A 15,959-nucleotide genomic window follows, 5' to 3' on the forward strand; every position below is an offset into this window, starting at 1 on the left:
GCTCATCAGAAGTCAATGGCAGAAGAAAAGAAGGAGCATGTTGAGAAGGCTGGGGATTTACTGAAATGGGTGTCAAACCTCAGCAAGACACTCAGCAAAGAAGAAGGAGAAAAGGCTGAAAAGACAGATTTACCTAAGCATCAGGTACACAGATGTCTTTCGGTAAAACACCACTTCCTCTTTTTAGCTTTCTGTGTTGATTAAAGTGAGAAAATATTCCACAAATATTTTTTTTTCTCCACATCACTATCCACGTGTAATTTCACATTTGGTTGAGTAGAGGGTTGAGTAAATGAACACCGATGTTTAGGAACACAAACATGTTACTCAAGAAGTGCAAGCTGCTTTTCACAGGCCTGGCGTGTGATGTATTCTGGCACTGCAAAACGTCACTTTAGAGAAACTAGACCCTGCAGACCGTAACTCAGCCTTTGTAGAGAGACAGTGCCTCCTGGCAGGGCGGCACTTTGTAGGTCTGCCCCCTTGGCCTGAAATAGTGCAGTGAATAAAGTCCGGTAACTTCCACCCAGGCACCAGGAAGGCGAGAGTTGTCGAAGGGGCCTGAGGGCCAGGTTTCTTTTTGTTTGCTTTCAGAAGTTATGTTGAGGGGTCCTCTTATGGGACAGTCAAAATTACTGTCTTAGGAAATACAGCAGGTGTTGACTGAGCCCTCTTCGTTATCACACTAGTCCATAGGCAGCCGGAGTGGCCCATCTTGCCAGCTTTGTATTTAACAGGTCCATTGTCATTGTGTACAGTTGTAACTCTGACCGTAACCATAAATTTCCATCTGGGAAGTTTCCTATAATTTCTAACAGCCCCCCTGCTAGGTTGGTCCCACAAAATAGCTTAATGACACCTAAAAAGATAGCAATAGGTGAAGGTCTACCTGCACACTCAGCAGCAGAGAGATGGAGCAGTCTCTTTTCCACATCCCTCAGGGCAGGGCTGGATGTGTGGTCACGCAAACGTGATTTTTTTCCCTCCTGGCAGCCTGATCCCGCATTTTTATTTTGGTCACGCATGCTGGTGCTGGTTAGAGCCACCAGAGCAGTGTGGGCATAAATCAAGTTTGCTGTGGGGCAGGTCGGCAGTCGTGCAGTGCTGATGGCCACCGGTCCCAGCGCACTGCTTGCTCATAGAGGAGCAATGTTAGTTCTGTTACTGAGTCTGTCCCTGTACTATAGGAGCAAGTCAGCTTGTATTGATTTGAGCGTATTAGTTGGTAAACCACTAACAGTTAGGATCAGGATTTGCAAAAACATTCAACAGTGGTCTTTTTCTGCCCTTGTTAATGACAACAGTGCAAGCCTTTCTCGGTGTTGGGCCAGTGCTGAACTCCGTAGAGCATCTCAGCTTCCCGTGGCAACTATGGCTGGCATCTTCCCCGTCCAGCCTGAGCCCTCAGCGAGTAACCTGCGAGTTAGCCTCCTAGGCTTCCTCCAGCCTGTGGAGGACATTTCCCTAGGGTGTTTTCCTCCCTTGAGGAACAGCCCGGTGGGGTAGCATCACCTTCCGGAGGTGCCTGGTGTCTCCACTGACAAGCGCAGGTGCCTCGACAAGTTTGTAGAAACATGTAGACTAGTGATTTGATAGCTAGTGTTAGCTGAAATACATCTCACACGATGATTTGGGGTTGCTGTGGGGTGTAACTGTGGAATAGGTGGAGAAGCTGGTGGCAGTAGTGACAGGGCACACACAGCAGCTGCGATGATGCCACTTCCCCAGAGCAAAGCGGAGCTCGTTACCCCCCCTCCTACCTCAGCCTGCTCCTGTCCCCTTCTTGTGTAGTGCATACAGTGCTTGCTCTCTTGGTTTCTGTCCAAGCAGCACAAGTGGTGGGGTTGTGATTGGGCTCTCTGGCGGTCATTGCAGAGGGAGGCTCTGTTCAAGAGCATGTTCAGGCCCTTTCACACCATGCACACAGGGACAGAATTGGTTGTGTCCAGACCCAGGTGCCCAGGGTGCCCAAGCACCTTGCTGGACTTCTCTTGGCACTGACAATGAACATATTTTGGGCTTGCTAATGAAGTCCTAGACTCCCCTTTATTTATCCGAAATGAGTGTTTTTCTCTGAAGAGACAGCAGGCAGTTTCTCAGAAAAGTTAAAAGATTACATTCTTGCAAGTTCCTCTGCCAGAGCAAGTGCTTTAGTGAGGATTACACAGAAATGATAGCGGGGAGAATATAATAAGTAATTAATTTTTTCCAAGTGTCTGATACTGTGCTTGTCTCCGTGATTTAATTTCATGAAGGTTTGTGGCCTTCTGGTATCTTTTTTTAAAAAGTTATCTCTCATCTTGGTGAGCAACTTCTTCAACATGAGTGTTGTACACATATCTTTATAAAGCTGCTTTAAACTGTGCCAACTATAATGAGTGCTTTTAAATGATTGGTTAATTTTCAAACAAATAACATTTAAAAATATCTCCTTTTTGTCTCACACAATACTTTTCTAATAGAAACAGCTTATTTAACCAAAAAGTATGGCACAACAACTTATCCATGTATAAATGATACAATTCCATAGTACATAATATCATTCTAAGGATAGCTGGTATCCTTAGGATAGGAAAAAAGCAAAAAAAAAATCAAGTTCTTACACTATTGAGTTTAGTCGCAGATAGAAATACTATGTTGTTTGTTTTTCTTTTCATGTGTGTGCGTGTTGAAGTCTTGAACACAGGTTGTTTATTTTTCAGATTTCCCTGGATGAAATGTCAACCAAGAAAGAACAAATAGCTGAAGCTCTGCAGACTACTCAGTCATTTTTAGCTAAGCACAGTGACAAGTATGCCGGTTTTTATTTTTGAAATAATGTAAATTAATTGAATCAGTACATACCGTTTGCTTGGAAGGAAATCATAATCCTCACCTTATGGTTACAGTTACATTTCACATGCAAATATGGGAATTGTTTAATTTTATAATTTTGTTTTCCCATTTGCAGAAGCTTGATGCAGTTTTGTTTATTTCAAGAATTTGACTAGGTTTATCTATTTCTGATCAGTTTAAAAACATTAGATAGTAATTTTCATTGGAAGTCAAAATAATTAACAAATTAGTAGTAAATTAGTACTTGAACTATATGTCACAATTTTGTTTCATCTATGTCTGAAATCAGACTGCTTAAGATACTAAATTACTGAGATATCTCAGGACTCCTTGCTAGCTGTGCTACCTGTCTTGACTAGTAATCAGCAAAGGCGCAGGCAGATGTTAAATGCTTTAGTGACAATTCCACATAAATTCTTGATTAACGTAACTTCTTTTCCTGAATAACTACAAGCAGATTGTAGTTTTCTTGAAGATTCTATAATTGGGGTATTTTTTTTTCAGACTACTTTTAGCAATTTCACCCTCTTTTTTAAAGTAAAGGTAAGCAGATCACTCCCTGCAGGTTACAAATTACTCAAAGATCTTCTTCTTGCATTTTTCTTTTTTTCTTAATAGAATGACAGATGAAGAGAGAAATGAAATGGAAAAGCAAGTCAGATCCCTCCAGGAGAGCTACAGCTTGTTATCCAATGAAGCTTTGAAGCAGCTGCAGGAAGCACAGTATCTGGGTGATGAAAAGATGGAAGAAAAGGTAACAAGATTGAAACTTACATTTCAGTCTCTTTTGAGGTTTACTGCATGGTTTTGGAACCCCACGTGATCAGTAAAAGAAGAAGCTGCAATTAACAGTGTGTAAAAGAACTTGAGATTTAACTGACTGAAGGTTTTGTGTATTTGCTATGGAATACTGTGTGTCACCTTACCTGTGCATATGAACGTTCTGCTCATCAGATTTTTTTGTGAAGAGTCTTAATAATGTGTGCCTTGCATGAAGAAAGATAAACAAATCATTCATCTCTTAACTCTTCTCTTAAAAGCCATTCTTTGACTGCTAGATAAGTCTGTGTTTCTGCTGCAAAAACGACACCATAAAATAACATTTTAATCTCTCCCATATATCACTCAGAAATGTCCTAGAAGAGATCTACTTTCATTTTTTCTTAAATTTTTCCTGGATATGAAAACGGGAGCGCATAATGTGATTAGCTCTGAGACACTACAAATACATTTGTTAATGGATCTTAATCTTAAATATGGAATTCTCAAAAATTATGTTGCTAATGAGTGTTCTTATATACACATAGAGGCAATGTCCATGTAATTAGTTCTAATTATGTTGCCAAACTGACTTCATGCTTTCCATGCAAACTAAATGCAGTATTGGGTGCTAGAGTATTTGATTCCATATTGTTGAGTGTATATACAGAAGTGCTGTATGCTGTAAACATGAATAGCATGGTTGTTTTGAATCACATACTGTTTCCGAATATTCTAACCTTTCACAGACATTTAGAGCATGAAAATTTGCCTTTCAGGTATACGTTCTATTTGCTCACTCTGCAATCATTTCTTCTATTGTCTTTCACTAACCCTATTGATGTGTGCAAAGCATAGGTTTTCGATTCACAGATGCATGTTGATTTTAAATCTTTTATCACATCGTGTGCTGTTGACTGACTGACATAGATCACTTGCGCATTTTGAGCTGCTAACATTCACAGCATTCCTCAAGGCCTGGTAAGTACTTGTTTTATGCTTATCATGCATTCAAAATCAAAAGAATATTTAAAATACACAGTCTGAAAATAGTGATAGCTTTTCTTTTATATTCCTTTTTAGGTGAATAAAGTCATTGCTGGTGTCATTGACCAAACGACTGGAGAAGTCCTTTCAGTCTTTCAGTCTATTTTAAGAGGTTTTATTGACTATGACACCGGAATTAGATTGCTCGAGAATCAGCTGATCCTTTCTGGAATCATTTCTCCAGAATTAGGAATATGTTATGATTTGGAAGAAGCGAAAGCTCATGCCTTAATTGATGAGCAGACTCTGTTGCAGTTGCAGGAATTAAGTAATGCAAGGAAGCTTATTTCAGAATCATCGTTATCAAATCTTCCAGTTGTATCAGCTTTAGAAAAAGGTCTAATTTCAGAACCTTTGGCTATTAAAATTCTTGAGAATCAGCTTTCAAGTGGGCACTTGATTTTGCCATCTACTGGAGAAAACCTGAATTTGCAGAATGCTTTCCAGAGAAACCTGATTTCTCCAACATTATACACAAAGCTTCTGGAAAGACAAGACACATGTAAAGATCTCATAGACCCCAGCTGTGCTGAGAAGATTTCCCTTGAACAGATGGTTCATAGAAGCATAATACATAAAGAAACAGGGTTAAGACTCCTACCTGTGAAACCACAAGAAAAAGGTAGAATCACGTTCAAATGTGGAAGGAAGATAACTGTTTTGAGGGCAGCCCATGAAGGACTCATCGATCGGGAAACAATGTTCAGGCTGCTGGGTGCTCAGTTAATGTCTGGAGGTATAATTGACCCTGACTCAGGGAAGCGAATGACTGTGGAAGAGGCCATGAGACAAGGGATGATAGATCAGGACACTGCTTGTGGGATCCTCACGCATCAGGTTCAAACTGGTGGAATCCTTTGTCCAAATTCAGGACAACGCTTGACTGTTGACGAAGCTGTACAATGCAACTTGATATCATCTACCAGTGCGCTGTTGGTATTAGAAGCACAGAGAGGTTTTGTAGGACTAATTTGGCCTCACACTGGTGAAATATTCCCCATATCAACTTCTTTGCACCAAGAGATGATAACAAATGAGCTGGCATTCAAAATACTAAATGATAGACAGAAAATAGCTGCGCTTTACATTCCAGAAACTTGTGAAATAGTCAGTCTAGATAAGGCTGCAGAATCAGGGATAATAGACATCAATACTGTATCTATTTTGACCAATGTGACTTTACCTGATAAAATGCCCAATGTAGAAGAATTAGAGTCCCCTTGTAAAAATGCTGCAAAATGGTTATCAATGTATGAATTTGTGCCATCTGTATTCCATGACTGTGAGGAGGAACACGAAGATTCTGGCACAGAAGACCCTGTGTGTCACAACTTAGATCAAGCTAAGAAATTATTTATATCTTATCTGATGGTGAATAGTTATATGGATGCTAACACTGGAAGAAGACTTCTATTATATGATGGACAACTCCAAGAAGCCATCAGTATGTTGCTGGAAGGTGATGGTGCTGTATACAATGCTGATGTGTCAGAAATGGAGTTTAATAACAAATACATAAACACAAAAGAAATTAACCTAAAGTCAGCTGGCAATTTCCACTTTAATAATGTCACAGGCAGTGTTCAGGGTGATCTTTCAGGTGCTGAGAATACTTCTAATAACAGTAAATTAAATCAGTTTGAAGATTCAGGGAATTACATATCTTTACAGGGAGAAGATCTCCGTGTGTGTAGACCAGATGTTTGCAATGCTATTGGTACTGAGCAATCAGAATATACACAGGAGATGTTGTTAACTAACCCCACAGAACTTAGAAATATAGTAAGTAGCACTCAAAATTCCATGAACAGAAATGCAGTCAGAGGTCTTCCAGAGGTTTCTGAGTGGACAGAACTGCCTAAGCATAACAGTCAGAAGGCAAACTCAGGAAACGTTGAAGGATATCTTCTAAATTACTCAAATCCAAATCTTATTTCGGAAGCAGAGAAAGAAGAGATTTATATGGCAGACAGTCTGGGTAATGGAAACAGGAATGATAAAACCTTACAAAATTCCTTGAGTGTGAATGATTTGTCAGATAATGAAACCTGGAGAGAGATGGAAATGGGCACAAAATACAGGCCTCACATATTGCAAGCTGACAACAGCAGAATGGTACTGGATAACAGCAAGAAAGATGATTTTCAGAGAAGGCTTGATTCATCCATCAGCACAGATCTTGAATATAGACTTCCAGAAGAACTGGTTAGTCAGTGTGGTGACACACTACAGTTTGAAGATAATGGATATAGTGAGCAACCTCTACAGGACTACACTGATGTGCACAACAGGCTATCCCTAGAAGACTATCTTTATATACATGGCAGACCATCCTTCGAGGATTGTACTGATTTGCAGAGTAAACTGTGTCTAGAAGACAGTGGAGATGTACACTGCAGGCCTTCATTGGGTGGTGATACTGTTACACATGATAGACCACCTGTGGGGGACAGTAACAGCACGGCACAAAGGCTAACAGTAGAAGAAAGCAATCTTACATTTGACAAGTTGCTGCCGTGTGACAGTAGTTCTGACTCTTCAGTAGAATGGGGTGATGGCATCCCACAGTTTGAAAGTAACTGCTTGCAGCATGAATGTGGTGAGGTAGCCTCTAAGGGTGACAGCTCTCAGTTTGATGATGATGATGATGATGATGATGATGCCTATGAAACACCTCAGGTTGATGATGACAGTGACGTCTATGATACTTCACAAGTTGATGATGATGGTGATTCCTATGACACTCCTGAAGGTGATGATGGTTTTGATACCTTGCAGCTGGGGGATGATGATACACCAGAGCCAGAATTGTCTGGAACATCAGTTCCATTAGGTTTTCTAGAGGAGAGAGGTGGTCTGATAACCCTGAGAGAAGAAACCAGCTCTTTTCAAGAACTTGCAGCTAATGTTGGAGAGAGCGTCCATGTAAATCTGACAGGTTCACCTGAAAGTGTACATATAGCTTCTGCAAGTGCCGAAACTATGGAAAGAATCCCTGAGGAGGAAAGGGAAAGAACAGGGAGCTTTGGAGAGAAGGAGCAAAAATTACTAGTTACTCTGGAGAGTGAAGGAAAAAAGGAGGGAGGCCTTAGTTCTTTACGGAAGGTGTATGAAACAGAAGTACGAGACAGAACTGAGGAAGATGAAATGAAAGCAGAAAGTGACTCCTATGAGGATGAATCTGATGGAACACAGGAGGAGGAAGATTATGAGGAGGATTATGATAGTTATGATGACTCTGATTCTGACAGTGACGATGAAATGGATATTTTTTACTCCCACCATCAATGTATAAACAAAGGTGACCAGCTGTTAATTTCCTTAGGAGACATAGAAAATAGCTATGAAAATAATCAGAATATTGATGACTGTTGTTATTTAGGCCACAAGAAAGGGTATACTTTGCAATCCCAGTCTAACCATGAAAATGGAGAACAATCCCCAGGAAAATGTGAATCTGCATCAGATGTTTCTGAGGAAAGATGTGTTAGTCTTACATACACAAGAGAAGAAGACAGACAGCAGGAAACAGAAGATAAATATGGGACTTCTGTCAGAAGTAGACACATGTCAGAAGACACTACTGAGCCTATTCAGTCTGAAAATACCTTTGACGCTAAATGGATGTCCTGCAAGAGTGAAGAAAATAATAAAACACAGCTTAAGGTTCGAAGTTCTCAGCTTCTTGATGATATTGTGACATCTGACATTAGTGTAACAGCCTTCCCAATTACAAAGCAAGCTACTGATGATGACAATGATGAAAGTTCTCAGACAAATTTGCTTCTCTCAGAATGCTTTATTCATAGTGCGAATAAAAGCAATAGTACCACGCCAGTGTTACATTCAAATAATGGGCAAAGACAGAGAGAAGCAGTATTTGCAGAAGAAAAAGTATTAAATGATATGGCTGGTGTGGAACAACTAAAGGAAAGTTCATCCCAAATGGACAACAGATTCCTTGCGGATATGCCTTATGTGGGTGATGGTGGTAGTTCACTTAGTGACCAAGTACATCCAGTCTCCAGTAGGAAGGATGGTCAAGTAGGAAGAGGTTTTGAGATTCTTACAGAGAATAAAAATAGAGTAAATATTACGGAGTGTGATATCATGGGGCTAAGTAAAAGTCCCATTCAGATGGAAAGCCTTGGGGAAATATTTGATGCATCAGTAATTAAAGCTGATAGGGAAACTCCTGTTTCAACTAAACAAGTAAATGTTGATCAAACTTTGCTTGACACTGGAGGTAGTGCAAAATCAGATGAATTTAAGAGAGATTTTAACATTTCCGCTTCTTTAAAACAATATATAACAGATACAAAAGAAGGCGGCCGTTCAGAATTGGATAAAACTGAATCCTGTTGCTTTGAGGACAGGGAAAAAGGGGGAAAAGATAAACAGAATGAAAAGGATTTTCTACTAAATACAGAAGAAATGCATTCAAGTGTATTTAACGCTTTTCCCCCAGCTGATTCAGCGCAACCAAAGGAAATTAGCATAACTGAAGAAACAGGGAGAGGTATCTGTCAAAATACTGACAATGTTCTTAAAGACTTTTCAGAAAACAAGAGCAGCAATGATAGCGAATTTTCCCCAATGAAAGAAGACGCTTTAGGAAGTATTGAGGATGCCAAAGGGCATGGGAGTGAAGTGCTACCTTCTGGGAGTCATACCCATACCACCGATGTTTCTTCTGCAATTCTGAGCAGCACAGGTGCTGACTTGAATTATGGTGCCCACAAAGAACATGAGAGGCTGAAAAACACAGAGGGAGAAAATTTTATGGCCAGTGAGACTTCTTCCCTTGGAAATGGTTTCAAAAAACAAATGTCCATGGAGTCATTACAAAAGGAAGCAGGACTCTGCGAAGATTTTCAAGTAAAGGAAAGTATTTCACAATTGCCAGAAATGACTGACGCGCTAATGGAAGACTTAAGGAATATATTACAAAGGAAATTAAAAATGGGACATGTTTACTGCAAACAGGAGGGTGAACCCCTAAGTTACTCTGATACCAAAGTTTTAATGCAAAATTTACTTAAAATGATTAGAAGTACCCAGCTTGGGAGTGACACACCTAGTGGGCCAAATCTCAAGCAAATAAGCAATGCTGTTAGAACTGCGTTAATGGTTACCACCCCATGTACAGAGCCAAAGGACAGGGATGCTCTTTCATTGCCTTGGCCTGATTGCAGAAGTCCTGATCTTCTTTGTGATATTCTGAAGCAGGAATCGTGCAAGCAAAAGATGGACGATACAGGTGAAAGGAAGAGTGAAACAGATGTGAAGGCTCCTGTTCCAAAACTTACTGCTTCTGAACTTCTGGAGATTTTTCAAATTTTGCCTGGAGATGAAAGTACAAGCAAGTTAGAGGAGCTGATTAGTGGTTTGCTTACGAGCTCACAGGTTGCTGGTATCACCACAGAATGTGAGGGTAAAGGCAAAGTAGATGGGCTTTGTACTCTTCTCTCAACAGAACAATCAGAGTTTGGATCAGAAATTGCTGAAGAGAAGACATTGGTAGATGACACAGCCATTGCTTGGAAAAGTGACCAGGAGCATGGGAAGACAGACAGCCTGTCCAAAGGCTTCACTGAGCCAGTTTTCAAAAGAGAAGAAGCAGTCCTGGAAGACACCCCCACTAGCACGGTAAGTAACAACAGCTGGTATGTGCTATGTGTGTCACGTCCCACTCCCAGTAAAGAGGGAGGGTAAGTGACTTCAGATTCGTGAATTCTCGACGGTGTGGACTAAGGTGAGATAAATCTCAACGTCCATATAGAAGCATTTATTAGCTTACCAAAATGGTTAGTATAGGTCTTAACAAGTCCATGATAATTGGTTAGGTATATAACAAACTATGGCAAGTGGTGAGGTATGCATTGTGTTACTTAACAACAGGTACAGGACAACTTATGGCAAGCGGTACTTAAAGTCGTACTTAAGCTTGTTACTTAACAACTCTAACTGTTACTTAACAATTCTAAGAGAAAAGAGAAACTGAGGGATAGAGAAAGGAAAAGACAGAGAAAAAAGACAGAGATAAAGAGATCACCGATCCTGGTTCCAGCGTCTTTTTCAGGGAATCTTCCCAGGCATAATCTTCTTTCTTGGAAAAATCTTCCCAGGCACCGTCTTCTTTCTTGGGAAGAATCTTCCCAGGCACTATCTTCTTCTATTGTTTCTTCTTTGTTCCTCCTAGGGGCACTTATTTTCCCTTTTTATGTTTGCTGAATTAGCACAGTCCCCCCCCTTGCTGAGGACAGCCTTGTCTCAGGTTTCTCCCTTCTCCCAGGTGACGTGTAGCATGATTTGGGTGGAGAGACGAGTGCCATAGTCATACACGTTTAGCATGATCTCTATAATCTCCATTAGCATATGCAGGGGTGTGCACTTTCATATCCATTTTGCAGATAATGAAGCAAAGGTCACTCATCGGACACAATGGCCTTGAGAACTGAGAACTAGCAAGCTCACCACATGAGTGGCAGAACTATCCTGTCTTCACAAGACAGTTCTCCCACACTTTCAGGCGCCAGAAGTGTTAGCCTTATCAGTTCTTTGAAGGCCAGGCCTGCATTATTTATTTCCTTGAAAGTGTTTGAGGCATTCCATTGAAGGCTTGGAGGGCCTTCTGCCCTCGTCAGGGAATTTACAGTCTGTCCCTTACAGTGTGTCCTGTGTTAAAGGAATTGCATGAATCCTTCCAAGAGCTGAAGAGAATAATTAAACTGGAAAAATGGTTGAAAAATTAAATGAAAAATTTAAAATAAATTATGATTAAGCAAGGACTTCCATTGCTTATTTTCAAGTCTGTCAGTTTGGAAAACTTTTTCTTATTGTTAAAACTCATTTTTCAGGTTGATGGAGTACAGCAATGTTTAAAGTTAACGGAGAAAATGCGAGGACATTTGGCAGTGCTTCAAGATATGAAGAGCCACCTAGATAACCAGCAGCCTATTAGTAACAACCTGGAAATACTAAAAGATGAACTGGAACAACTAGAGGTAAATAAAGTGTTCCTTATGCGTGTACTTCAGTTTGCTAGGAAAAGCCCGTAGATAAAAAAAAAAAGAGAGATTTCAAATATAATTAAAGTAATTCATATTTAAATGTCTTTCTTGCTTAGTAACTTAATGCATTTCATATATATTCTCTTTGTAGTCATTTGAATCAAGACTGGCTACCTTTGCAATTATCCTAAAAAAGGACATGAAGTTGACAGAAGAGTTTTTGAAGTTTTGTCACAGGGATGTTCCTGAAGAGAAACTTCAAGAGTTGAAGATAAGCTATGAATGTTTGCAGGAACAATTTTTGGTGGTCTGTGATACATCTTCAAAACGAGCAAAACAAATAGTCTGTGCTGTTGACTCAGAAATGGTATGTTTTTATCAGTGTACATTTTAATCTTGGTTTTCTTCAAGATAATTCAGCTAAAAAGAGGGATTGGTTTTGCTTTATTTTGTTTTATCTTAATATAAAAATACATATATGATTCTATTTAATGTCCTAGAAGATGTGACTAGACTCCAGGAGCATAAATAAATACGTAATTTCCCTTTCTAGTCTAAGCTTGGAGAGTTACACCAGCAACTTTTAAGCAAATTGCAGAGATTTTCAGACTGGATCACAGAAAACAGTAAAACCGTGAATGACTTCATAGTAAATACTAATGATGTAGAAGAGATGAAGAAAAGTTTACAGATACTTAAAGTAAGTATCCTTTATGGCAGGTGGTGGTGCTTCTGACAAATGTTACTACTTATTATGAGTTATTAGCTAGGTCTTATATACCTGCTCATTAACCACTATCGCTTAAACAGACAGCTAGAACTAATTACTTAAGAAGACAACTACTTGATAATCCAATAATAAAATCTTGTTGATTTGCTTTTTATCTTGAAAAAAATTTTGATAGAGTTTGGCTCATTAAGAAAGCTATTGGTTCTGCTTACATTTGTTGCAATAAAGCTGACCCTTTTTGGAAACGTAATTTATAATACAGATATTTCAGGGATTAAAATTAGATCTTTATGCATAAAATCCATAATCTTTACTGAAGTTTAATTACCTTCCAAATCAATTATATTTGAGAACAGAAGATGGGGAGACATAATGTTACACACTCCATGAAATGAGTCGTGAAAAACACATCAGATCAAGTTGTTAGTAAAGTTCCTACAGCTCTGTATGTATGAATGATAAAAATGACATTATTTTACTGTGCTTTAATAGGGTGCCAGTATGCATGGTAATGTCATAGTGGCTGTACAGTGTATAACTATGGGCAGAATTTGCCACACTGCTGGAAACCGTGCTTCTCGCTGTGGAGTTAAGAATAGGAATGCTTTCAAGTAAATATTTTAACATTTCTGGGTCTTCAGACCTGGAGCCTGCAAATGTTAAACCTAAACTGCCATAAATCTTCCAAAATTGAAGGTCAGTCAGTTTTCAGACATCCATGAGAAAGCAAAGAAATAGAGATGTTCACGGTCATCTTATTTATTACTTGGACATGGATGTCCCAGTGTCAAACCACGCACAAATTCAAATGTTGTATCTGAATGTGTCAGAATGATTCTGACAGAGAATTTTGATTTACTGTGGCTAAACCGTCTCCCCAAAAGCACTTTGGAACAGGAGCTAAGAACAGAGAGTGGTGATACTTGTATTTTATTTGTACTGAATTTGTCTTCATTGCTAGTCATTTCCTTCTCTTCATTTACAGAACAGTGCTGCGGAGTTCGGCTGTAAAAAAATGCAACTGGAGTCCACTGCGTTCGATGTTCAGTTTTTCATTTCTGAACACGCCCAAGATCTCTCTCCTAATCAGAGCAAACAACTGCTGAGGCTCTTAAATGCCACCCAGAAATCTTTTCAGGAAGTACAGGAAGCAATGACATCTCAGGTGGAAAGTTTAGAGACTCAGTTACAGGCAGCACAAGAGCTGGGTGATCAGAAGGTTTGCCTTTCTCTGTAAATGTGTGCTGAGTGTTTTTGTCTATGGATGAGGAATTTTAATACCAGCATGCAGTATTAAATGTATGCCTATCTTCTCAGTTTTACTATAGCTACATTCACAGTTCTACAAAAATGGTATTGATCAAGTTTGGTGAATTGTCATTTTTGTCTTTCCTTGGTACAGTCACAGAAACAGGATATTAGATTATGGACAGACACAGTTTTCGGCATTGGGATCTGTACAGCCTGAGGTGACCAGCTCCGCTCTTTCTAGCAATGAGAGAAATTTAGTTGAGGTTTCTCACAGGTGTTGTTTGTTTAGCAGCTGTATCAGTAATTAAATAAAGCAGTGAACTCTTCTGGCTGCAGCTGTATAAGATCAATGAATTTACTGTCACAGCATTGCCCATCACTTCTGTCCTGCTGCAGACTTTCTTTTCCTATGATTTGCCAGGTTGTCTGCTTATGTGATCTTTTTTTCTAGGTCTTTAGAGTCAAAGAACCAGATTTGTTTAAATCCTTGCTAGCATGGCTTGTTTTGACCGAGACAAGTTAGAGGGACAAACATACGAGTAAATCAGCTAAGATATTTGCAATTCTAGGCATGGGCACTGGGAAAGCTGTGAGTCAAGTTGGGGCAGTTGCCTCTTCAGCTGGCATGGCTGCAGTTGGCAAGCATAAACAGCCTTTGTAGAGTCAAAGGAGGCTGATAAGATGCTGCAGTGTAACTGCATCTTCTCTTCTCTCATAGAAGCACTGTTAAGACTCAGAATCACGGCTTCAATCCCCAGTTTATCCATCATGAAAGATGTTTTTAGCATTCTGAAGACTTGGTAGTATTTTGCCATTTTAAGAACATTCGTTTCCACCATACTTTGTGAAAGAAACATAAAATTGAGTGAAGGAACGGCACAGATAACTTTTCTAGGACTTAGTAACAATAACAAGCTTGCATGTTTTTTTCTTTTCTACTGCTTAAAAAGTCAACATTTTCTATTCAGGTAACATGTTATGCATATCAACAAGAGCTAACTCGCAATCACAACTAACCTCTGTTTTTATATCCTTTTTTCAGAATTAATAGTGTTTATCACAGGTTCCAAGCGGTTAAGAGACTGGATTTTCACTCCTGCTGTTTGGAGATCTCATCTTTCACCTAAGTGCATGGCCAGACTTCTATTGGGCAATTCCATCAAACATGGTCTCTTACTTACAACATATTTGAGGTTTATCCATAACTTCTGTATGTTCATCTTGCTCTTTGTACCACTGCTATCATGTTTACAGCATACTTTTAAAATGATTGCTTTGCGATATTGATGTTCAAAGGTATTTTGACACTATTTGAGTGTCTGTTAGTTCCTGAAGTGAGGACATTTGTATTTTATTGTTTGATTGTATTTGGCTCTAATACAGGATGTGGCTGAACGGCAGCAGGAATGCAAAGAGAAGCTGCAGGAAATCTGTGATTTGCTTACGCAGACTGAAAATCGACTCATCGGACAGCAAGAGTCTCTTGTTATTGTAGACAGCAAGGCTGAGCTAGAACAATACCAGACCAAACAGGAGGTATGCACAGTTCTAGTCAGATAAGTTAGAGAAGACTGAGTGCCGAGGGGAATGACTGGACTCTTTTGTTGAATAACAAGGCTGTCATGTGAGAGGAGAGTGAAATAGATTTGTTTGACCTGCCAAAAGTAAAAGCTTAATGGTGTGCATTTAAACTGAATACACTCCACTATGTGCCAGTGGGAGGAAAGAAATGTTGAAGCTAGGAGGCACTAGAATAGGGAGTATACACTGGACGTTTCAAGAAGCATTCTTGGAGCAGGCATGAAATTTGTTATATATGAGCTTAAGATTGTTCCTGTCGGATGCGATAAAATCACACTTGTTGATTATGCTAAAATCATTTAACCAGCTTTTTGACTGGTATCAGGGAGTGCTTATTTCTGTTCACAGTATTTTGAAGAATTTTGCTGAGAGGCTTTCTCTTGCCTGAGGCTTTCCGTTGCCTCACTCTTGTTTTGGTTTGAATTCTCTTTTTTCTAGTGTTCCTTGCAAGCTCCTTGGTGTCCTCATGTAACAGTCCTTTCAGTTGGCTTGTTTTCCTATTGAGACCTTGCTTTTCAGCTGTATCCTGTCATCTCTAACCTTTTACTCTGTGCTGACTGATACTGACGGAGTTTATGATAGTTAAAGGACTTGGTACTCTTCTTCTTCCTCCTTCTCCTGGTAGTAGTTTACTATACTGTAGAGCTCCAAATCAGGCTTAGTAATCTATAAAGGCAGAAATGTCCTTATTGATTTTGCCTTGCTTTACTTATTTTCAAAGTAACTCATCTAGTTTGTCAAAG

At 39.5% G+C, this 15,959-nt stretch overlaps 1 protein-coding gene across 29 annotated transcripts in view; it reads left to right on the plus strand.

The window, feature by feature from the left end:
- DST (dystonin) overlaps window positions 1-15,959 on the plus strand; it is a 310,022-nt gene that overhangs the window by 189,727 nt on the left and 104,336 nt on the right. For 20 of the 29 annotated variants that reach the window (XM_054197080.1, XM_054197086.1, XM_054197084.1 and 17 more), the window contains 9 exons: window positions 10-144; window positions 2,703-2,791; window positions 3,454-3,589; window positions 4,678-10,290; window positions 11,502-11,648; window positions 11,806-12,021; window positions 12,208-12,354; window positions 13,370-13,603; window positions 15,019-15,171. In XM_054197080.1, coding sequence (XP_054053055.1) covers window positions 10-144; window positions 2,703-2,791; window positions 3,454-3,589; window positions 4,678-10,290; window positions 11,502-11,648; window positions 11,806-12,021; window positions 12,208-12,354; window positions 13,370-13,603; window positions 15,019-15,171 — 6,870 coding nt within the window. The remainder of the gene's footprint in view (window positions 1-9; window positions 145-2,702; window positions 2,792-3,453; window positions 3,590-4,677; window positions 10,291-11,501; window positions 11,649-11,805; window positions 12,022-12,207; window positions 12,355-13,369; window positions 13,604-15,018; window positions 15,172-15,959) is intronic. The other 9 variants (XM_054197099.1, XM_054197100.1, XM_054197101.1 and 6 more) reach the window with 1 other exon arrangement.

The sequence above is a fragment of the Rissa tridactyla genome, chromosome 3, assembly GCF_028500815.1.
Source record: "Rissa tridactyla isolate bRisTri1 chromosome 3, bRisTri1.patW.cur.20221130, whole genome shotgun sequence".
In the NCBI taxonomy this organism is placed as follows: Eukaryota; Metazoa; Chordata; class Aves; order Charadriiformes; family Laridae; genus Rissa; species Rissa tridactyla.